Source organism: Harpia harpyja, chromosome 15 (genome assembly GCF_026419915.1).
Source record: "Harpia harpyja isolate bHarHar1 chromosome 15, bHarHar1 primary haplotype, whole genome shotgun sequence".
NCBI lineage: Eukaryota > Metazoa > Chordata > Aves > Accipitriformes > Accipitridae > Harpia > Harpia harpyja.
In genome coordinates, this window is record NC_068954.1 from 3751605 (window position 1) to 3774042 (window position 22438).

Consider the following 22438-nt stretch of genomic DNA (forward strand, 5'->3'; position numbering starts at 1 on the left):
CCTGGCGTCGCTCTGACGTCACGTCCCTCCCCCAATCTCCTCCCCGACAGGCGGTGACGTGCTTGCCGCCCCGCCTTTCCACCCCGGCGGCCTCTGAGGGAAGCGGCAGCCGGAGCCGGCGACCGGAGGAGGAGGAGGAGGAGAAGAAGAAGCGGCGGGAGCTCGGCGGGGACCGCGGGTGAGCGCGGGGCCGCCCGGCTCCACGGCCGGTGACCGAGCGAGTGAGGCGACGGAGGGCGGGCGCTGTCCCCCCCCGAGGGCCGCTGTCCCCCCCCTGAGGGCCGCCGCTGCTCCCTGAGGGCCGCCGTCCCCCCCCGAGGGCCGCTGCTCCCTGAGGGGCGGCGGGCGCCGCTTCCCGCCCTTCGGCGCCTCGTCTCCGCGGGCGGGGAGCGGGACCGGGCTCTGCCCGGCCGGGGAGCCGGCTTCCCCCGCCAACCCGCCGGCTTCTCCCGAGGGGCCGGGGCCGGGGGTGTGTGTGTGTGTGGGGGTGTGTGTGTGTGTGTGGGGGGGGGCGGCTCGTTGGTCTTCAAGGCGTTTCGCTTCCCACCAGAGACCTGGCGTGGGCTGACACGGTGGCACCGGCCTCTTCGCTTCATCTGTGGCAGCCCGTTGTAACGCAGAGCTTTCCTTATCACGCTGCTCAGCAGCTGGTACGATCTGAATTATTATTATTATTATTATGTTTTTTTTCTTTGGGTTGCGGAGGTCAGGTTTCTAGCGGCGTTTCGGGCTGACGCCGTTTCTTGGCGGGCTTTGCGAGGGGTACGGCGTCATCCCGCCGTCGTGCGTCACCTCTGTAAAGCGAGCCGCCGAGGTTCTGCGTGCGCGTCAAGGTTATTTTCACCGAGGTTAGCCAACGGCTGCCTGCTAGAGAACAGTGCAAGCCCGGCCACCCTCCTGCCCTGCCCTGGCGCATCCGCCGTGCCAGGGGATGCAGGGAGGGATGCAGGGCCCCCTTACCCCAATTTGGGGCTCTCCGAACCGGAGGAAATGCCAACAGGGGACGTGTGATGGCTTTTGGTCTTTCCAGCTATCCAGGCTGCCTTAGTTGTTGGTTGAGCTGAGAGTATCCCTTAGTTGTTGCAGGTTGAGCGCTCCAAAACACGGTGATCCGATGGGCTTTCCAGTTGGCAGCACTTGGGCACCAGGGAGTAAGGCTTTCCCGTGGGACAGGCAAGGAGGCGTGTGCTTCGTCTTCTGGATGCCCAAGGCAGGCAGTATCTTTCCACTCGAGTTCTTCTTGGTACAGTTGGAAGAAGTAGAGGAGCTTGCCAATGCATAAGCCCTTCTTCAGGTCTGAAGCAGAAACCGTGTGGTTTTGGAGACAAACATGAGTTGAGAACAGTAGGTTGGAGTTTAGTGCGTTGGTGTGGACCGTATGCCCGAGGATGTTGGCCATTTTGAAAGTACTGGTGGCTGGGAATCTGCGAGATCCTGTGCCCTAGGGAGTATCTTAACTTTCTTTGAAGGAAGCGAGTTTTGGACTTCTTTGGTTAGCTCTGTGGAGCAGCATCCCGTGGAATCTCAGCAGCTGCACAGCCCCAAGAAATGCTGTGGGAGATTTGGGGTTTGGTTCTGACCTACCTCTCTCTCCTCCCTCTTTCCCATTTTCTTTGAAGCTTACTGTTGTGGGATTTTCCAGACCAAACCCATGAGTTTCTTATCTTTCTTATGACCATAATGTTCTATTAATAACTAACACATAAGAAACTACTGGTTTCTATAAACATGTTTTTGTCTTTTATATGAGCAACAGGTGCTTGCTGCTTATGTAACACTTTGGAAATCTTGCAGACGAACAGCAGCTGGCAGTTAACCTGCTAAATGTCGTTTTATGAACCTGTTTCTTTTTTCCCCTCTTTTCCCCCTCCCTGTGCTTTAATCTTCTTACAAAACTCAGAAATTTCCTACTATCCAAGGGAGATTATTGCTTTACATTTGAACATGTGTTTGCCTTATACTAATCCTTTGCATTGCAACCAGTTAGTTTAAAACCTGTCCTTCAGAGATGACCCTAGGTTGTATGGTTCTGTTAGTTAAAGGAGCTGGTTACGTAGCTTCAGAGTCCTCTGCCTATCACAAAGTTACAGACATTTCAAAATCAAGCCAATGTGAAGGAAGTGATATCCCTGGCTGTTGCTGCTCTCATGCGCACGTTTTGTTTTTTTTTTTTTGCTTGCCTTTTTTTGGAAGGTGTGGGACAACTCCTACTTTCTGTCAGGTTTTGATTGGCTTTCAAAAGAGGCAGTGTCCTATAAATTGCCGTCTCCACTCTGCTTCTGCACTATTACCGGCTGAGGGACAGGTGAGTACAGAAGAGGAAAAATTCCAGCATGTATTGCTTAATACTTGAAATTAGCGTTGGTTATTAATTTAAATTAGTGGGGTGGGGGAAACTTTCAGCTTCCGTGTTTCAGGATAAAACTTCCTCATTTTACTTGATCTAGAAAACAAAAGAGCTAGTTTCTAATATCAGTTTGGGTCAAGGAGTAAAACCAGTGACCGAGAAACCAGTCAGAAGGTAATATGGGGAGGGTGTGTTGAAAATATATTTTTTTTCTCCAGTTCCTAAAAGTACAGGCGTATTCCTCTTTGGGATAGTAAGAAAGAGAAACCTATCAAAAAACCTGAGGGTTTTTACATCAGTTAAATGAACACTTTTTGTGTTCAGAGCTGTTAATAACTCCTTGAAGTTATTTAAAATGAGAAACTCTGATCTAGCAGAATGGGCTTTTCTGTCCAAGTTGCTTTTGCGAGTTAATCACTGTGTTGAGGCTTCTTTTATCTTATGCTTGGTTTGGGGAAGTGTTTTTAAGGTGTACTATTAATTTCTTTGTACATCTGTGCATTTGTTGGCAACTTTAGAATTTAATAGCTAGTTACACCATTTTTTCCCCTTCGTATTTGAAATAGAAATAAATGCATGTCATAGGTGGGATTTTTGCATGCGGCTGTGCTGCTTGGTGAGCCAGGGTTTTTTTTAGTGTGTGGTATAAAATATGTTTACTGTTCTTTCGAGTGAGCCTAGACTTGCAAGTAAATTCTCAGCTTAAGCCTGTGTGGTTTCACTCCAGGTGCGTTCGGAGAAACCAGTCCAGTAGGTGGGAAACCAATTTGATCCCAGCGTGGCATTTTTAGTAGCAACTAACTTTAGTTTGTACTTTGTGTGCAGAGTGCAAAATGCCTTTTCAGGTACTTTAAGGGGAAATTTTCTGCAACAGAGAGCAGTGAGTCTCTTAGTGCTATGATTGTTTATTATCCCACTGAAACAAGAAGGGATTATCATGGCTCTTTAAAGGGCTAACACTGCCCTTTAACGCTCTTACGCTGGTTTCCCAGGGAGAAACATGTCTTATGCGATTGAATTGTCTGGATATGTCTGCCTGATGCCTTCCTCCCCTGCACACCTAACTATTTTTGCACCTATTGGCTAATTTCAAGTAAGCTGGACAGGGACTGAGTCTCGAAACTAGCAAGAACATGTCTGTTTTGTGAAGGTGGGCTTGCAGGGGAGGGAAATCTCATTCATGCCTTGGCTGAGAATGGTTGTGGTTGGAGGGGACCTGGAGGTCATCTGGTCCAACCCCCTGCTCAAGCAGGGCCACCCAGAGCCAGTTGCCCAGGACCGTGTCCAGACGGCTGTTGAAGACCTCCAAGGATGGAGACTCCACAATTTCCCTGGGCAACCTGTGCCAGCGCTCAGTTGCCCTCACAGTAAAAAAGTGTTTCCTGATCGTCACAGGGAACCTCCTGCGTTTCAGTGCCTGCCCGTGGCCTCTGGTCCACCGGGACCACTGAAAAGAGCCTGGCTCCGTCCTCTTTGCACCCTCCCGTCGGGTATTTATGTACACTGATATCCCCCTCAGAGCCTTTTCTTCTCCAGGCAAAACAGTCCCAGCACTCTCAGCCTTTCCTCATAGGAGAGATGCTCCAGCCCCTTCATCATCTTCATGGCCTATCAGCAATATAAGCTGAATTGTACTATTCAATGCTAGAGAATCAAGATAGGAGAAAGATGTCATAACCTCTTAGATAGCAATTAGTTACCTCTGAGATTGAGTTCTCAGGAAATGGGGCTGCTTCACTTTCAGTGCTCAAGGAATAGCTTGTTTGCTCTAGTTTTGTAGGTGGAGTGAGATGTAGGTATATAGGGTTGTTGTATAACAAGGAATTGCAAGAGACTTTTGCAAAGCCTAGAGACGATAGAGCGATTGCTTCTGTAGCACTGACAGGAGAGGTACAGCTTTAATAGATCAAGCTTATAATAAGGGAGACTGATCCCTCTAATGGATTTGTGGCTGTGAGGTGCAGCAGAGGCTTGACTAATTCATCAGAATACTAATTGACCATGCTTCTCAAGGCAATGAACAAGTGAGCAAACAAGTCTAAGGGGGGGAAAGATGCCTCTCAGAATAAGTCTCTTTGATCAGTTTAAGTATGCAAATGCACTTTTTAATAATGGACTTTTGGGGGGGGGGTATTTTATTAAGCATCTGATAGGTAGTTTATCAAGTCTTCTGTATTTAAGTAGCAGGACTCCCTAAAGTATCAGAAAATTCTCAGCCTTGTGTGTTGCAGTAAGTGAAAGGAACACCCGTGTTAGTTAATTGTTTGCTTTTCTATGCATACTAGAATTGGTAGTGCTGGCATTCATCTGCAGCAATTAGCTGCTGTAATTTTTTGTTGTGGCCTTCCTTCTCCCCGACTCTCCTTTTTGTAATACATGCCACAAGAACACGTATGAGAAAGGAATTGACAGGGCAATCTCAAGCAAGCTAGTTTGAAATATGTTTTCATCTGGGAATTTACTTATTCTAGCACTTTGGGAAAGAGTTAGAAGTTGTTTGAAGGGGGATAAGGAAGAATTTAAGTGCTTGTGCTTTAAGAATTGTATTGAAAAAAGTAAACTCAGATGAGTTGTGGATGCATGTGCGATTTATTTGGGGTACATACTTCTCCATTTCCTTCCCCAATATGAAAGATTTGGAGAGAAAGAAAACCAAACCTGAATGTAGTTCAGGGTAACTCAGGTATATTTTTGCAATGTGTTGTTATGAATGAATTGTGTCTTTGGGGTTTTTGGGGGGTTTGTTGTTTGGGTTTTTGGTTTTTTTTTTTTGTGAAATAATTAGGACATTTTCATGAGTCTTGGGTAAATACTGCTTTTCCTTTGTTTGCTTCCTGGGTACTGTCCATCATGTGTATTAAGTTTGAGCAAAGCAGTGCTCTTTAAAGAGATTTACTGCTGCCTCTGGCTTAGCTGAATCTTGCTGATGCAATACTAAGAAGGCTTGCTTCATGGCAGTCTACAAAACTTTCACTCAAAAATACCTACAGTGAAGCTGTGTAATCATAGCAGCTTAACTTGTTGAGTTCTGTATTTGTTGTCTTTTGTGCTTGAAATCATGGTTTCTAGTGACTGTTTTAAAAAGGCTTAAATTTGAACGATATTCTCACTGTTGATTATACTGGACTCTGTGCTGGGGCTGTGGATATTTTATTGAGCTCACTCTGGTGAATACATTACCTCTATTCATGTTACTTCACAGGCTGCTTGTAGTAGACGTGGCTTTTGGTTGGCGTGTCATCTAGGACTTGGATTGCATCAAACTTCTCTGAAACCCTTCACAGTTTTTTAAGGGAGTGTTTAAAACGTTTAATATGGTTGAATCGTTCGCAACTAATCTTTTCTCTTGTTCTCACAGCATATTTGAAGAAGGAAGATGCCAATTGTCAAAAACGTGAGCAGAGCTGTCAGCCAGCTGCTACAGAGCGCTGGTTGTGGATGTGGGATTTCCATTGTGCCTGTTCGATGTATTGGAGTCTCACCTCGCCAGGTGGCCTCCGATGCTAGCTTTCACTCGGTTTCTTTTTCCGAGTCAGATCATCCTCGGGTGCTAATTACAGGTCAGCATTCCTGTCATAACTGTATTCCTGCTCCAGCTTCTCAGTTGAGTCCCCCACTCCCTTCCTCCCTCCCTGGTGAGCAGAATACTGGAAGCAAAAAATACTCAAAATATTCTGGAATTGTGATGATCTTTCCCCTAAGGTGATAAGATTGGAGTCCCATGTGAACTTTTGTGCTATTTTTGTTCCAGAAATCTACTAAAACCAGTTCATTGGGTTTTCCTTGAGAAAAATACAAAAGCTTTCTGACTCACTGAGAAAAATAGTACTCATTCCTGATGTGATACATATAATAATAGAACTCTGTATTTTGATATCACTTTTTCTCTGATTTTTGTCTCTTGTGCATTGCCTTTTAGGTGGTCTTGGCCAGCTTGGAGTGGGACTTGCTAAGCTTCTGAGGTATGTCGTGATTCTCTGACTTGGTATTAGTGAGGAATTCAAGCTTTAGATATCACTTCTAGAAGCAGTAATTTTCTGGAAAGTTTATAAAAGAATCCTAGTGACAATTGCAGATTCTTTTTTGGCTCTGAGTTTTGTGACTAACTTTAAATTTTCATCATCTTTTTATTTTTTAATCCTGTGCTTGGTTTAGGTTCACTGACGTACTTTCTGTGTGCGCATTGGTCACGATTCCCAAAATAACATAATTTTGTCTAAGAGACTAGCCGCTGAGTTCAGTTTTCTTCCAGTTAAATGGAAATATTCAGAATCTGAATCCCCAGAGGATGGTCAGTTTTCCTTTTCCTTTTTGGTCTAGCCAAATAAGGCTGGATTTGATTGCTCAATAGAGAGACAAAGGCTGTGATTTTATGCAGGTACTACAGGAGTGAAAAAAGTACAAACATCCACTTGAAAACATACATGGTCCTTTGCTAACTACCCAGCTGTTGGGCTTTGCAACTGCTGACTTTTATCTCTCTGAGAATTTCAGTTAAGTAACCTCAGGAATAAAGTGCCCTATTTGGTAAAGTACAAACAAAAATAAAGAGCAGGATACAAGATATTGAAGTTTTTATGATTTGGTGAATGATGAACTGATGTAGCAAAAGGAGTAAATCAAATTTTTTTTTTTTTTTTTTATTTCTTCTGGCTCTTTCTGTTCCCCTGCCTCACATACAGTTATCTTATTTTTTCCATAGTATCTTTTCAAGAAATGTAAAATGCTCTGAGAGCTCTCCCTGGCCCATATCATTGTCCATATCCACACCTGCTCAGCTCCAGACTATCGTTTGCATGTGGAGACAGTGTTTGTTGTGGGTGATGTGGATTATGGCTATAAGTGAGCAAACTTACTGCATTCAACACTGTGTTGCAGTTTGAATGTTTTCTACCATTTCCATGATATATTTAAAAATCATCCAAATAAAGGGAGGCTGGATTGTATTCCAATGCCATCAGACTTGCTCTCTGGGATCGCCTTCTGCTGATTAGAAAAGTGCAAGGCAGAGAATACTCAGTTGTGTTTACTTTGTTGATATAAAAGTAGCTGCAGTTACAGCATGCCTAGTGGCTTTTTGTTGTCTGCAGGGGAGTAGATTATCTCTGGGTAAAATTTTTAGCAAGAAGAGGGTAGGAAGGTCTTTCTTTTTGACATATTTTTATTTTCTAAAAGATTTCTCTATCCTTATGCAGTCTTTCACTGCTACTGGAAGTCATTTACTAATTTGCTAAGATGCTAAATTGACATTTAAAGGATTGGGGGGGGGGGTTAGTGCAATAACCGATTGCATTGCAGAAATTATTCTTCTTCTGATATTGCTCCTGTAAAACAAAATAGCAGCATAGCAACTTATGAATTATCTCGAAGACTGTGGACTCACTGTACCATGTGGGTATTTTTACACAGGAAACGCTTTGGAAAGAACAATGTGATCTTGTCTGACATTAGAAAGCCTGCGGATAATGTTTTTTATAGTGGTAAGTGACTGGGGAAGCGTATGGAAAAAAAATCTTGACTTTACCTCCGATGTTGATAGACTAATTACCAAAATGTAAAAGATAAGTGTATTAAACTGCACAAGTTGCTGTTCGAAACTTCTGGATAATGCCTTCCTGCTTTGAAATCTTGCCAAGACATTAATTTCTTCTGTGTATTATTCCCTTTTGCTAAATATTTTTCTTGTCATTTTTTCACTGTTGCTTTGCCACTTTGTTGACCAGAATAACTACTTGAGTCAAGTGGAGCTTGGCTGTTGTGCTTCTGCTGTAAAAAGAGATGCATTTATTCTACTGGAGGGAACAAGTTGGAAATGAAATTTGTGCTTTGTTTTTCTATGCTCAGACAATTTTTATGATAAGACGAACATGGAGTAGGATTTTTGGATTCTTTTGCTTTCATTAGAAACTTGCATAAGTTTTTCTTCATCATTACTGTTTAATGATGTATTTAGGTATTTGAATAGTGTACACTAGATGTACCCTGTTTTCATGCTGTTGACTGGATAAAACAGGAGTTCTTGCAGCAGTCTGTTGTTGAGGTAAAGGCAGCAGTTTCCCTTCATTTCTCCTGCTTATTTACTAGTTTATTGACCACTGATGTTAGGTGTGCATTCTGCTGTGCAGTCAAATCCTGAATATAGGTATGGTCAAGAAGAAGCAATTTGAGTTTCATGTAGAACTTTTCTTTACATCCATTTAGGACAAGAGGAAATGGCCTCAAGTTGCACCAGGGGAGGTTTAGATTGGGTGTTAGGAAAAAATTCTTTACTGAAAGGGTTGTCAGGCATTGGAACAGGCTGCCCAGGGAAATGGTGGAGTCACCATCCCTGGAGGTGTTCAAAAAACGCGTAGATGTAGCACTTCAGGACGTGGTTTAGTGGGCATGGTGGTATTGGGTTGACGGTTGGACTCGGTGATCTTAAAGGTCTTTTCCAACCTAAACGATTCTATGATTCTTCTTGGCATTCAATTTCCTACTGGTCCCATTTCTTCTAGGTCCTTTTATCTACGCGGATATCTTGGACTACAAGAATTTACGTGAGATAGTGGTGAATAATCGGATAACTTGGCTGTTTCACTATAGCGCTTTACTCAGTGCTGTTGGAGAAGCAAATGTCCCTTTGGCCAGAGCTGTAAATATTACTGGTATGTGACAAGGGTTTCAAGTTCCTGACTCCTACAGAGGCTTGAGAAAGTGCAGTGTATGTTCTGATAAATCCTGTTGTTTGTTCTAGGTTTACACAATGTTCTGGATATTGCGGCTGAGCATAATTTGAGACTCTTTGTTCCAAGTACTATTGGAGCCTTTGGACCCACCTCTCCTCGAGATCCAACTCCTGATCTCTGCATTCAGAGACCAAGGACAATCTATGGAGTCTCCAAGGTTCATGCGGAGCTCATGGGAGAAGTGAGAATTTTTTATTTTATTTATTTCATGAAAGTTCTGAGACAACTTCATTGCTTTTGTAAGATTCCTCACTGCAGTGTTCTTTTCCCCATTCTTTCCTTCCTTCAGGCTTTAGTACTCAATAGTAGTCTGAGACAGCTCTTAAGGACAAGTATCTTTTGAGTTTTGTTTGAAAAAGTACAAAGAATTGGAAGCTGGCAAACATCTAACTTCCAATATAATTTCTTTCCCCGGTTCTTTTGACTTTGGCCTCTGTGCCTCATCTGCCAATATGAATGGCATTGCATAAATGACAGTGTGCAAAACCTTGTGAAAATATGCTAGACAGTGATGACTTTGGGCTGCCCTGTCCCGTCCCATCCGTCCCCGCCCCCGGCCCCAACCTCCCCAAAAACCCAACTCTAAAGTCAAAGCTGTGGGAGTCTGTATGTGCACAACTTCTCTTTCAGCTTTGGAGTTTTATATAAACATAACATTGTTAAAGCTGGTATTTTTACATAGTCTCCTCACACTTGAAATTTGGGAAGGACAGTGGCAGGTCTGAAGGCTGTATTAACCTGAAATGTCTCACAAACTTAGGAATTTTCTGTTTCTGAACACTAGATCTAGCTAGACCCTACATTAGAAGCCAGTCCATATCAAGAATCCATATCTGCCGATGTGGATGAAAACTAGAAAAGGGTAAGCAGAGAGCTCAGCTACCTGACAGGGAATGGAGACTGTTCGGTAGTTCCATTTCTTTCATCCCTGTCGTGGGATGGCTACAGAATGAAGGTTCATCCTGTGGCAGATTTTTCCCATTAAATCAATGAGTTGTGTGGCCTTGTCTTGGTGCGTAAAGCTATGTTTCTCTCCTCCCTCTGTAGTACTACCATTACCGGTATGGCCTAGACTTCCGCTGCCTGAGGTATCCAGGAATTATATCTGCTGACTCTCAGCCTGGTGGGGGAACAACTGGTAAGTGACTTGTGCATAGTTCTCAGTATTACAGCAAAAACATAAGCCAATACAGTAATTTTTACTGTATTTGTAGAAATTTAATCTGTGGGCGTATAGAGCATCAGTGTAGAGATGCTATTTCAACAGTGTTACAACAATACTTTTGTCCACTCTAGCCTAGGGCATAATTTCGTAGCCTTTACATTTAAACAGTATCTGAGAGATTTTAGATTAATTACAGTCGTTGAGACCATTTCCTTTAAAAATATTTTAAACTCTGCTGTCTTGCTGCATTGTGCAAATGCTAGAATAGCATCGGGATATTTTGGGATGACTTCTTATGCTCCTACTGTACAGCGTAAATTGTACATGGTTCTGCTGCTAGATTTTAGACGGGAGACTTTGGGGGTGGCCTGAGGATTCTTGACTGTCATGAAGCGAACAATGGATTGAGGTAGATGAGTACACACATCCATTGTTCTTTTCTACAGATTATGCTGTCCAGATTTTCCATGATGCCATAAAGATGGGCAAATTTCAATGCAACCTAAAGCCAGACACTCGTCTCCCTATGATGTATATTGATGACTGTCTGAAAGCGACTCTAGAGGTCATGGAGGCCCCTGCAGAGGCACTGAGCATGAGGACGTACAACATCAGTGCCATGAGTTTCACTCCTGAAGAGCTGGCACAAGAGGTGCAGAAGCATGTTCCTGAGCTCCAAGTGACCTACAATGTGGATGAAGTCAGGCAGGCCATAGGTTAGTATCAGCTTTGGCAGTGGGTAAGAAAAAACGTTAGATTGCTATACGTTAAGGGCGAAACAAAGTTTCTTTTCTTTTTAGGCACTTGCAAATTGCTCCTGTACGATTCAAGTCTTACGGTTTGAAATTCAGCTTTAGTAGTTCAAAAGGCCAGTGATGATATGTCTTGAACTTTAAAGAAGTTTTTCTTAAACCTCATGCTCTTTGTTTCTTCTCTCTTTTCACTGCAGCTGACAGCTGGCCAATGAACTTTGATGACAGGAACGCCCGGAGGGATTGGGGTTGGAAACATGATTATGATCTCCCTGAGTTGGTGACTACGATGTTTAGCTTCCTTGGGTCTGACTCCAGGATTGCTCAAGCTAACTGAAATACTTTGTAAGATGTTTCCAGATTTCTACAGAGGACCAGGAAGAAAAGGCTAAATTAGTTTATAATTTTCTGAGTCTTAGAGCATGTCAATTATTAATATTCATAAGTAGCAACAGAGTTGGGCAGAAACGTACTGTAGCTGGAATGTACTATTAGATAAACAACATCATTTGGTACTGTCTCCATGCACAGCACCAATGACAAACACAGAATTCTTGAACTTTCACACTTAAGCAGCTAGAAAAAAAAGCAAAAAAGCACTTACTCCTGGCTGATGATTCTCCAATCATTCTTGCTGCCTGCCTCTTCTTTGGCAAACAACATGGGGCAATATTGTCAAACCTGGTGTTTCGGGCATATCCTGCAAAGTTAACAATAGGTTTTTCATTTTTCCTGATGGAGGATGTTAGATCATAGTAAGATATGATCCTTTCTACTCCTTGCTTACAAAAGAGAGATCAGAAGAGCAACTTCATGTTTCCAAATTGCAGGGGTCGTTGCAATTCTAGTTTGAAATCAAACTTTGGTCGATAGTTCTTATTTATATATATAAAAAAATATACAGTGCTGTATAAAAATACACTTTTTCTATACATAGGACATACAAAGTAGCATTATTCTTATAATGCTTATAAATGTGAAGGGGAATAGGACTTGAATTCTCATTATGCTTTAAAAAACCAGGGTTTACAAGCTAAGCTTTGTCCTGTTCTTTGAAAGTGCTGCTGCCTTCAGTTTAACCTCAGAGGTAGATCTGAAATCCGAAGAGTTACATGTATATGAATCTGGGGTGTACTTCAAGAAGGCAATGCCCAGGTATGGGTTTATTGTTAATTAGCACTAGTTTTGGTTATCCCAGTTGTTTGCCGCGCTAGCACGATGGTATACTGCCTGGAGCAAGTTTTAAAAGTGGGCTGATGATGGAGCCTTATGGTAGAGTCAAGTCAGCCTTTGAAACCTGTTCATGTTCCACGTGCACTGTAAGTGTATTTGTAGATGCTATTTATGTGTAACTGTCATACGCTTTTATTCTTTGGAGAGGGATCCAGAAGCTGAAACCATCTTCTAGCTGAAGTTAAGGGCTGTTCTGCTCATTGAGTTTCATGCGCAGGAGATTCTGGGATTAACAAGGGAGTCTTAGTAGATGCATGCAAGGAAGATATGTCTATTCAAAAGCTGCTTGGGAGACTTTGAGAAATGACAAACTGGAGAGACAGGAAAGCCATTTTAGGTAAAATACCAGTTTCCATGGATGTGAGTCTGAGCCATCGGCTACTCTAGCTATAGCATGCCTTCAGAAACAGCATCTGGGAACTTTTGATTTTATTTTTTTTCAAAGAAAAAATATCTTTCATTTTCAGAATGAGTGGAAATTCCCTATATGAAGCTCTCCATCTTTTTTTGTCTTGTATACTCCAATAGCGTGTGTAGGTATACACGTTCAAGTATTTTTTTTGCCTACAACTTGTTTGCTATATTTCCTGTGATGATGCTTTGGTAGTTGCGAGTCTGTTATGTCCTCTGTAACCCTGTGGTGTTTCCTCAGTAAGTGGATAACTGACATGACTAGATTTCTGTCTCTGTGAAGGAGTCTACATGCTGCAGGGAATATGTTTTCTCCTGAAAGTAACCTTCAAATGAAGATTCTGTGGTGAAACCCAGTTATTTTAAACATTTGTTAAACTTGTATCTTTTGGGTTTGTATGTATCTTATTGTTTCATCTGTTGGCAAAGTATGCGTTTCCCAGGTATTTAAGCTCAAAAGCCTCTAAGGTTATGGCCTGTTATTGAAACATTTTTTTTATATTGTTTACGTTTCTGAAAGGACAAGTTTTTAAACTTTGGCCTCTGTTGTAACTATCACATTGTTCAAGTGTAGTATTTGGCCCAATGGGCCAGCAAAGTTGGCCCTCCATTCATACCCTACAAGGAAAGACTGGCTCAGATTTTGGCCTCTGCCCTGTCAAAACAGGATTATCTCCTAGTAAACTGTTACACTGAGCTGTCACATGAAGGGCTTTAATGTGAGCTGAAGTGTCTTGTCCATTCCAGTCTTTCATAATTCAGACCCTGGGGTCTCCTCATTGCCTTTGTGTAAAATAAAGAGTTGTTGACGGGTCTCACTCCATTTCTTTGCTTCACTCAAAGTCACAGGGTCTTGTCCCCTCACCCTTGTTCAGAGCTCCAGTTCATAGTAGCAAGAGTGAAGAGCAAGAATGTTCATTCCTCCGAAACACGCTGTCTTTGGTTGCGGCATTGCACAAAAGCTTTGGATAAGGTGTTACAGTGAAGGTGAAACTCAAACCTATGGCATTTTGAACAAAATTTTTTCTTTTTTTTTTTTTTTTTTTCTGCCAAAAGTTGCTGACTTCATTTAGGGGCAGCTGTTTAAGAAACTTTTATTTTGCAAAATCTGAAATAAACCATATTGCAACAGAGAGTCATTTGGAGGTAAGAAGGTGGTGGTAATTGAGGAATGTGATTAGATGTGTCTACAAGGTCTGAGTCCTGTTTGAAATTCTGGCTTTCAACCTGTGACCAATGATGCATGTATTTTTTTTCCCTATCTTTTCCATTAACTTCTGTTGTAACTGTTACAGTATTTTCTGTATTAAACCAATTTGATGTGGTACAAAATGTCTAACTTTTGCTACCCATTTGAAGTTTGACTTCTGGGCAGAGACTTCTCTCATGACATTTGAGCATTGTAGCTGTTAAATTACCTATTCAGGGAAAAAAAAAGTTGTTAAGAATATTTTTTCAAATATTGTAAGTTGTGGATGATGCCTACTTTAATAAAATCCTATGCAGATGTAGCCTTGTTTTGTCATCCTTGCTTAGAGCATGTAAGAGCAGTGATGAAGGATGCTGGTTAGTGCTGAAGCCTCAAAAGTTTGTGTGTGTGTTTTAACTTTCTGCTGACTATCCCAGTCGCTCTGCGTAGCGGAAAGTTGCTCACAGGCAGATACAGCATGGTTACCCTTTAATCTTCAGCGAGCCACTAGGCAGGGGTATGGGCTATGCTTGTAGATGGCAGCCATCCAAAAAGTGCTGGTTTTCAAATATTCCTCTCTCACTTCTAGGGTTCTTAGCCCTTTCTCATGTTGAGAAGCCAGTTGGTGTGTCTTCAGCCGTTTTCTGTCTCTTTTTACATCCGTGCAGCTTTGAAAGGGCAAGAAAAGAGCAATGGTGTGCTGAGGGAGGTGCTTTAGAAAACGCATGCCAAGAATTTAAGGTTGTAGGGTCCTCATTTCTGCTTCTGTGCAGGTCTTGACTCCAGCTGTTGCACAACTAATAATGTTGGTCGTTGGGAGAAGTTTGTGCAGACATGAGTGAGAATGAGTGCGCTCCTAATAATTTACCGTGGACCCGCCCTGCCTCATTAATCAATGAATAAACACTCCCTTCAGGTTAAACAAGGCCTTTCCCTTCTACACCTCAACTTTCTAATGATGGGAACTTCTTGTGGAGGAGGCATTCCACTTGACCGGGGTTTAATGACTAATGCAGCCATTATGTTTCTTGCAGAACAGGTGAGGGTGTTACAGCACCGCGCTCTTTCCAGCTACTTCACTTTGCTAATTAGTTTGACTCTTGTTCACACATGCTCAGTCTCGCTTCTGTAAGTGCTATAGGTGACAGTGCTTCATCTAACGCTGCTGTAGCTGAGGAGGGAATTGCCATTACTCTTCAGGTCCTTCGTCAGGCTCTACAAAAACAAGTATTCCACTTCTCCCATTTTCCCTCCACCCTGTTCCTCAGAGATTTAAGAATATCTGACCCTGTAATCGCATTCATGCAACAAAACCAAAAGCCCCCTAACCTTTCTGCTTTCAATCCTCCAATTTACTTCTCCTTCTTGCTGGCTTGCCTTGGAGTCAGCGATTGACTTTGTTGTCCTCACTTCGCTGTTCCCATGTAAGAGGGAATGCACAGAGCTGAAGCAATGCTGACACACCATGGTTATTGGTAGGCGTACGCTAAAAAGCTTGAAAGGAAGGAGCTCTGCTCCTTCTCGAGGTGTGAGTGCTGACGGAGCGTGCTTGTTCAGCTTCCCCTAGGTTTTGGAGTCGGTACTGAACGATGTGCCTCTATGGCAATGTGCTATTAATACCCAGACTGCTGAATTTGAAACAGGGCCCCAGGGAACGGGTCCTTCTGTCATGCTGAAAGTCACCGCCCAAGCCTGGGACAGAAATGCAAATCCTGCCTGGGTCTGGGTCCTGTTGCAATGATTAATTCCCAAGATGTTAAACTTAATTCCTTTGTTTAAGCCCATACGGATGCAGCTGCTTTCTGCTCTTGGCTGCCTAAGACATCAGAGAGAGGTGCAGAAGAGGAGGGACCTTCTTCCCTCAGTGAAACAGCACCAGGGCTGCGGGTGATTAACCTCTGTGCTTTTGGAAAATCCCTCCTTTTGCTCCTCAGGACGGAGTCAGGCTCTAACGTACCATTTGTCGGGAGCTCTGCGTGCCTCCGGGGAAGAGAAGTCAAGCCTGGGGAGGTGGAGAGAGGAGAGCACCAGGGTTAGCCAGAGGCCAGGAGCGTGGCTCGGGGGGCCGGGATGCCCACCTTGCAGCCCTCCTCACGACACCCATGTTTTGGGCAGCGTTGGGGGCTTTCCTGACACCCTCGAGGCAGGTTGTTTCTATTTTAGGCGAACGTTAGCTGGCGTTGCGAAACCCTTGCCCTTCTCCTGGAGGCTCCGGCCAGACGAGTGCTCTTCAGGCTATTTTTGGCTTCAGACCATAATTGTACGCAATCCTAAATTCGCCGCAGATCTGAGCACTTGTGGCACGCTGGGGCTGAGGGGGTGTGCGGGGGGGTGGGCTCGCGTATACCCGCTGGGCAGCAGTGTCACAAGAACTGCTGCTGTCCTTGCTGGGTGCTGCATTTGTGCCACACGGGGATGGCTGTGATGATGCCTACCTCCTCAAGCCAGGGCCAGCTTCTGGAATAAAACCGTGTATTTAAAGATGACCGTAACTCCATACAGCAGCTAAGAGAGTTGGCAGACACGGCTGGCTTTTGCCAGCGGAGACGGGATTCAAAAGACATTTGTGCTTCAGCAGTGCCATTGTGGAACTCAAATCTGGAGCGGGCATTGCTCAGCCAGCAAAGAAATTTGCTTCTTGCACCTGATACTGTAATTGGGAGCAATTTAGGATGTTTTCCTTCAAGCTGGCAGTGATTATCTGTGTATTTTTGAGGAATCGAGCCAACAGTTTGATAAAATTGAGATCCAGTTCAGTGCTGGAGTGGTTGTCCAGTACCACCATCATCCATCCTGACCCAGGGGTTGCTTCTATGCATTTAATAGCTTCTGGTAGATGTATTTTCTATAGTCCTCTGAGGAGCAAACTAAAGCTCCTGAGAAGGTGCAGCACACGGGTTAGTGTTCAGCTTTGAGGAGATTTAATCATCTTGTCAAAAAATATAAATGACTGAGTGCCATCTACACACTGTGCTGCCCTCTCCCCCTCTCTCAGGTGGGTCCCCACAGCAGAAAAGATCTAAAGTGCAGGATAACATTTCTTCTGGCCTCAAGTAGAGTACTGATATCCTGCGAAGCAAAGTTCTACAGACCATTCAATATTTCATTCTGCTTCCTTCTCCCTCCAGCCGTCCTGTAAAGTGTGGTCCCACCTCCTTTATCTCTCATCCTTCCCACAGAGGTGTGAGATTCTCCAGCCGGTCTGGGGGTCCACCAAGATATTCCTGGGAGCTGCTGCAGGCACTCGCTGCTAAGTGTTTTTTTCTAGCTGCAGGTGCCAACCTTAAAAAAAATGGAGAAGTGCTGACATTTCATGTGGAAAATATATAGATTTCCTATAAAAGACATTTTTTTGAGTGTAGTCAGAATCTTACCGTATAGCAGTAGAACAGGACGTTCAGTTTTATTTTTCCAGAGCAGCCTTTTATCTTGAAATATGTTTCACCTCAGATGATTTCAGACGGTGAGAAATTCCACTCCTTTCCTGATCCAAAAGGCATTTCCCCAGCACAGAAATGCTAATTTCTCTAGCTGCCACGTTTTCCCGGGCTGCTTGGGCAGACCTTATCTGAGCACCAGGAAAAGCAGAAACCCCTTACAGATGTCGATGCTTGAAGGTCATCTTATTTTTTGTATTATTGTAATCACTTTGGCCTTTAAATACAGAGCCATCCCCACGCCGCTGTGCAGATACAGGCTGGAAAGATCTTTCCAGCCCTAGAGTTTTAAAGTCTTATGGCATGACAAGAGGTGGATATGGACAGATGGAAGAAGAAAGAAAAATGGGCTTGGAGTCACGGTTGGAGGCAGAGAGACCTGGACGGTTTGAAGACATCTCTGTACATCTCCTTAGCTCTTCTGAAGGTTTATGTAAAGCTGAATGGCAGAGGGCCACAGGAGGGGTTATTTCTTAGCACAGACGTAACCTCAGGTGTCTCAGCCAAACTTTCCCAGAGGAACAAACGAGACCTTCACATGAGTTAGCTCCCAGCCTGCGCACTGGTTGTGGATGTCCTTGGATCCACGGCTTCGACTGACGCCATCAGCCACTGTCCTAAGGAGGAAAGCAGCCGAGGGTCTCAATCCCTGTCAGTTTGTGATTTGGGGCTGGGGGGGAACAGCACAGTTTTACCCAGATTACAGCTGATGCCTCTTCTCCTTACTTTACCTGCCAAGCCTGTCCCTGGGAACAGGTCAGGGATTAGCCCAGAGCAAGAACCATACCCAGCAGGAGCAGGCAATTTTGATGCAGTGACCCTGTTTTGGAGGGCAAACGAAGCCAATATATGGCTACAGCAAGACTCTGGCGGCCGGAGAGGGCCCAGGCTCTGCTCAGGTTAGTCATGCAGTCCCTCGTACGGGTGTCTCAGTGTCTGGCATGGGGAACCAAGAAACAGGAGAAAGGGGACGTGGCACAGCAGCGTGGGTTAGGATGTCTCCCTCCTTGGGACCCCACAGCAACAGGCTTGGCCATCTCCAGCCTACCCTTCTGTGCTGGTTTTGGCTGGGATAGAGTTCATTTTCTTCACAGTAGCTAGCATGGGTCTCTGTTTTGGATTTGTGCTGAAAGCAGTGCTGATAACACAGGGATGTTTCCGTTACTGCTGAGCAGTGCTTACACAGAGCCAAGGGCTGTTCTGCTTCTCACCCCACCACGAGCAGGCTGGGGGGGCACAAGGAGTTGGGAGGGGACACGGCTGGGACAGCTGACCCCAGCTGACCCAAGGGATATTCCAGACCATAGGATGTCATGCTCAGCATACAAAACTGGGGGAAGAACAAGGAAGGGCGGGATGTTCGGAGTGATGGCGTTTGTCTTCCCAAGTCACCGTTAGGGATGATGGAGCCCTGCTCTCCTGGAGATGGCTGAACACCTGCCTGCCCATGGGAAGTGGGGAATGAATTCCTTGTTTTGCTTTGCCTGCATGCGTGGCTTTTGCTTTACCTATTAAACTGTCTTTATCTCAACGCATCTGTTGTTTTCTCACTTCTACCCTTCCTATTCTCTCCCCAATCTCACCTGGGGGGAGTGAGCGAGGGGCTGTATGGGGCTTAGCTGCCGCGTGGGGTTAAACCCCGGCACCTTCCCACTGAGATCCTGGGACCTGGCCATCCAGCCACGCTTGGGAAGAAGCATGACGAGGCTCTTGAATATCTTCGGTAATCAAATCATATGTCCCCTGGCCCTCTTAAGTTCAACAGATGTATCCCTCCACCTTGCTGCTGGTTGCTCAGCATGTCCCTGCCTTTGTTCCCAGTCCTGTGGGCCTCCTCATCCCCGTCCTTGTCCAGGGGAGAGGGCTGGGACCATGCTCCTGGCAGGATAAACGCATCCCCAGGAATTTCCCTCCTGCACTGAGGTCACAGCAAGCTGCTGGATGGGTGGGATGACCTTTAGACCAATCCTCAATAGAGGAGGTTCTTGGCAGGGGATGTCAGAGTGCAGCTCCAAGGTCACCAGCGAGCCGATCATTTTTTGGCAAGAAAGGAGCATTGCTGCAAGGATGATCTCGCCTTACCCGTCTGGTGCAATAAGTCCTTAATCTCTCCAGCCTTTCTGTAATGCCAGGGTAAAGACCCGTCATCAGCAGAACTGTTGCAAAAGCACCGTGTCAGAGGAAAGAAAGCAAAGTCCAGAGTTCATCCACCGACCATCCGCTTCCCCTTCAACTGATGCTGCCCGTTCTTTGCATCTGAAGCCCAAGATTGATGAGATTTGGTGCATTTTTTAAAGCCCTACCTCCTGGAGTCTTGTGATTCCGAGAGACTCTCAGGTGAGGTTTAGAAACAATCCCTACCTTTCTAATCCTTGTACTTTTAAGGAAAAAATAGTCCTCTGAAAATGAATATGAGCTGTATGAGCTCAAAAATCTGTAATTAATTTTTAAAAGTGCAGGGTTTTAAAATTTTATTACTATTTTATTTATAATCATTGTTTCTATTCTTATTAACTTGCTTAATTTAGTGGACTCAGTTTTTCACTGTATGGCCACAGCAATATTCATGCATTCCTTTGGTAAATACAGGAATTACACTCTTATTGCTCGGATATGGCTTGTCAACATTTCCTAAATTGTGATAAACTGCTAACATGGCAGTTTCTTTATAGTGTCTTATAGGGAGCACATCACAGAGTGTCTGAGTGTGTTAAATTACACAGAAACACCACCTCAACAATGACGTTTCATGGAATAAGTAGTTTATTGAGCTCCAGCGCTAGGGAAAGTTGGTTTGGTATGGAGTTATGTCTTGCAGCTGATTGATGTGGGTGTCACATAACGAAACAAATAATGTTCCTTTTGCAAATAGACATCCCCTCCCTCTGCCTGAGTCCAGCCCCCTCACGCCCACACATGTGTTCCTCCATGCCCTTCCCTGCTGCACTTGCCTTTGGAGAATGCAAAGGGAGGAAAGGTCAATAAATGAGCAATTTCCCTTTCTTCATAGTACTCCTTTTTTATGTCATCTCTCCTCCTTCCACATCTGCTTGGTTTTTTCCATAGTTATATGTGGGATAAGCAGGTTTGAAGTTGTGCCAGGGCCCACTAGGTGTCACAGCTGGCCCTGTTGAAGCCAAATGTGCTTTGGAAACTGGGAATAACCCCAGTTCCTCCTGCAATCTCTTCCCCACTTGAAGGTGGTATGAAACCTGACATAGAGAACAACAACAAAAAAATCCCCAATCAAGTAACAGCCGTCTTTACCAGTACTGAGGGGAGGAGGAGAAGGAATCAATGAGGTGCAGATCCTGCTTGTTCAAGCCCAGGGCATCTGATCATCTGGTTTCCCTGGAGGAGCTGCTACTGCTCGAGTGTGCTGATGGGAATCAGAGGGGTTGGTATCCAGCATGTGGGTAGAAAGTGGACTTTGGCAAAATCTGAGCTCTTGCCAGGAGCAGCAAGACCCCAGTGCTCACTGGGAATGTAGGGTGGCCCCATCACTCCACGGCATCGCATGTCCAAACTTCCCTGTGGACATGAGCTCTGCGTGCCCGATGGCAAAGGTTCAGCCCTCGATTTGCACTGTGGCACCACCTCTTTCAGCACTTCTCCGTGAATATTGCCTCCTCCATTAATGGCAGATGACTTGCAAAGCCTCGTGATGACACCAGGCAAAGGACAGGGTCTACCCAGAGGTTTGCTCAGCTGCTTTCTCTGCTGACTGGCTGATGAGCTGCCAAGAAAACAGCAACACCTTTATTTCTTCATCTGGCTGACCCTCAGCTTTGCTGTCTTCTTTCCATGTGGAAAATCTGCCCTATCCATTGCACAAGAGCAGCAGGCTCTCACTCGAGACACGCCGTAGACGATAGAGCAGATGTTTGAGCTGCCGATGACCTGTGGCTGCCATGGGGTATTTGCTCTGTTGGCAGCGTGTCCCGGGATCAGTGCCAGGAGCAGATTTTCCACCTCCAGCCTCCCCACCTGGCAACAGCGGCTGGGCCATTTGCCTAAGATAACGCTGAGCCTTTGGGAGAGAGAGGGGACACGTTTCCCACCCGTCCCCAAGCACGTATGCCTGCCAGTGACCCTCAGCTGGCAGGAGACTGGGGCCAGCAAGATCCGCATTGCACGGGAATGGTTGTACCTCGGTCCCTGGGGACACACCGTAGCCTCGTCCAGAGAGTGTGTCTGTGCAAGGGTCTGGGGCAGTTTGGAGGGGGTTTGACTCTCCAGAGCTTGCAACAGAGCTACAGTCACCGTGGTGAAGGGGCTTGTGATGGGGAAGGGCAGTTGCACTGTGCATAGGAGGAAAAAGGTGTCATCAGGCTGGAAACCCAAGGAGGATGAGGGACCACGGTCCACAGCCCCTAAGCTGTTTGCTGGAGGCTGCAACCCACCACCATTGGATCTCCCCTGGCTGGGCCTTTTGGGGCTTGGACATGACCCTGGTGTGCATCCATCTGCCACCTCCTTTGGCAGAAACACAGGAACCAAAGTAAGTCTCTGCTTGCCTTGTCCGTTCAGGGATCTTCTTCCATCCCACCTGTGTACCTCTCACTAAACCATTCAATACTCAGCAGACCTCCTAAAGAGGCCCAGTGGAGGTGTGAAGGCCCCATGGAGCCTGGACACTGGGGAGTCCTGGAGTTGGCCACAGCTGAAACGGGTGTGCAATGGGAAGCCCAGAGGGGAAGGCAAAGAGGTGGGAAGAGGACATGAAATCTGGCTGCTGGCCCCTACCTTGACATTTTGGATTTCCCTATAAATGCTGTCTAGACAGAACATGAGGTTTTGAGACTTTCCCGGGGGTTTCTGGCACTTGGGGTGACCAGTGGGACAGGGTGATCAGAGCTCTCTAACAGTTGCCTTTCCCAAAAAACCAACCACATGCAGTGTCCCAGCTCCACCACACATTCCTTTTGGGGCACTGGTGGTGCCCTCCACCCTCTCTCCTTTGCACAGAGTGCAAAGGAAAACCAACATGGTTGGATTCAGCTTTAGTTGGGAAGAGTTTTCTAAATTTCTTCCCACTCGCAACACTCTCCATCATCAAAGGAGGGAAAAAAAAGTTTATGACATTGATGTTGGCTTATTTCTTTTTTCTCTTCAGTTTTCTGGTGCTTTATATTTACTTCAAAAATTGTAATTTAAATTTAAAAAAATCAAGTTC

The 22438-nt window shown here is 45.0% G+C and overlaps 1 protein-coding gene across 3 annotated transcripts; it reads left to right on the forward strand.

Annotated features, from left to right (window-relative positions):
* The first annotated feature begins 97 nt into the window (after positions 1-97).
* Positions 98-14147, forward strand: LOC128152064 (L-threonine 3-dehydrogenase, mitochondrial). Of its 3 annotated transcripts, XM_052810069.1 has the most exons (10): positions 163-178; positions 2194-2305; positions 5706-5907; positions 6267-6309; positions 7757-7827; positions 8845-8994; positions 9084-9256; positions 10123-10213; positions 10687-10956; positions 11190-14147. In XM_052810069.1, the coding sequence occupies exons 3-10, from the start codon at positions 5724-5726 to the stop codon at positions 11327-11329; spliced, it is 1122 nt and encodes a 373-aa protein (XP_052666029.1). In that variant the 5' UTR covers positions 163-178; positions 2194-2305; positions 5706-5723; the 3' UTR covers positions 11330-14147. The 3 variants fall into 3 exon arrangements, with proteins under 3 accessions (XP_052666028.1, XP_052666030.1, XP_052666029.1); XM_052810068.1 differs by lacking the exon at positions 2194-2305 and having other exon boundaries at positions 98-178; XM_052810070.1 differs by lacking the exon at positions 2194-2305 and having other exon boundaries at positions 162-181; positions 5704-5907.
* The last annotated feature ends 8291 nt before the right edge of the window (positions 14148-22438 follow it).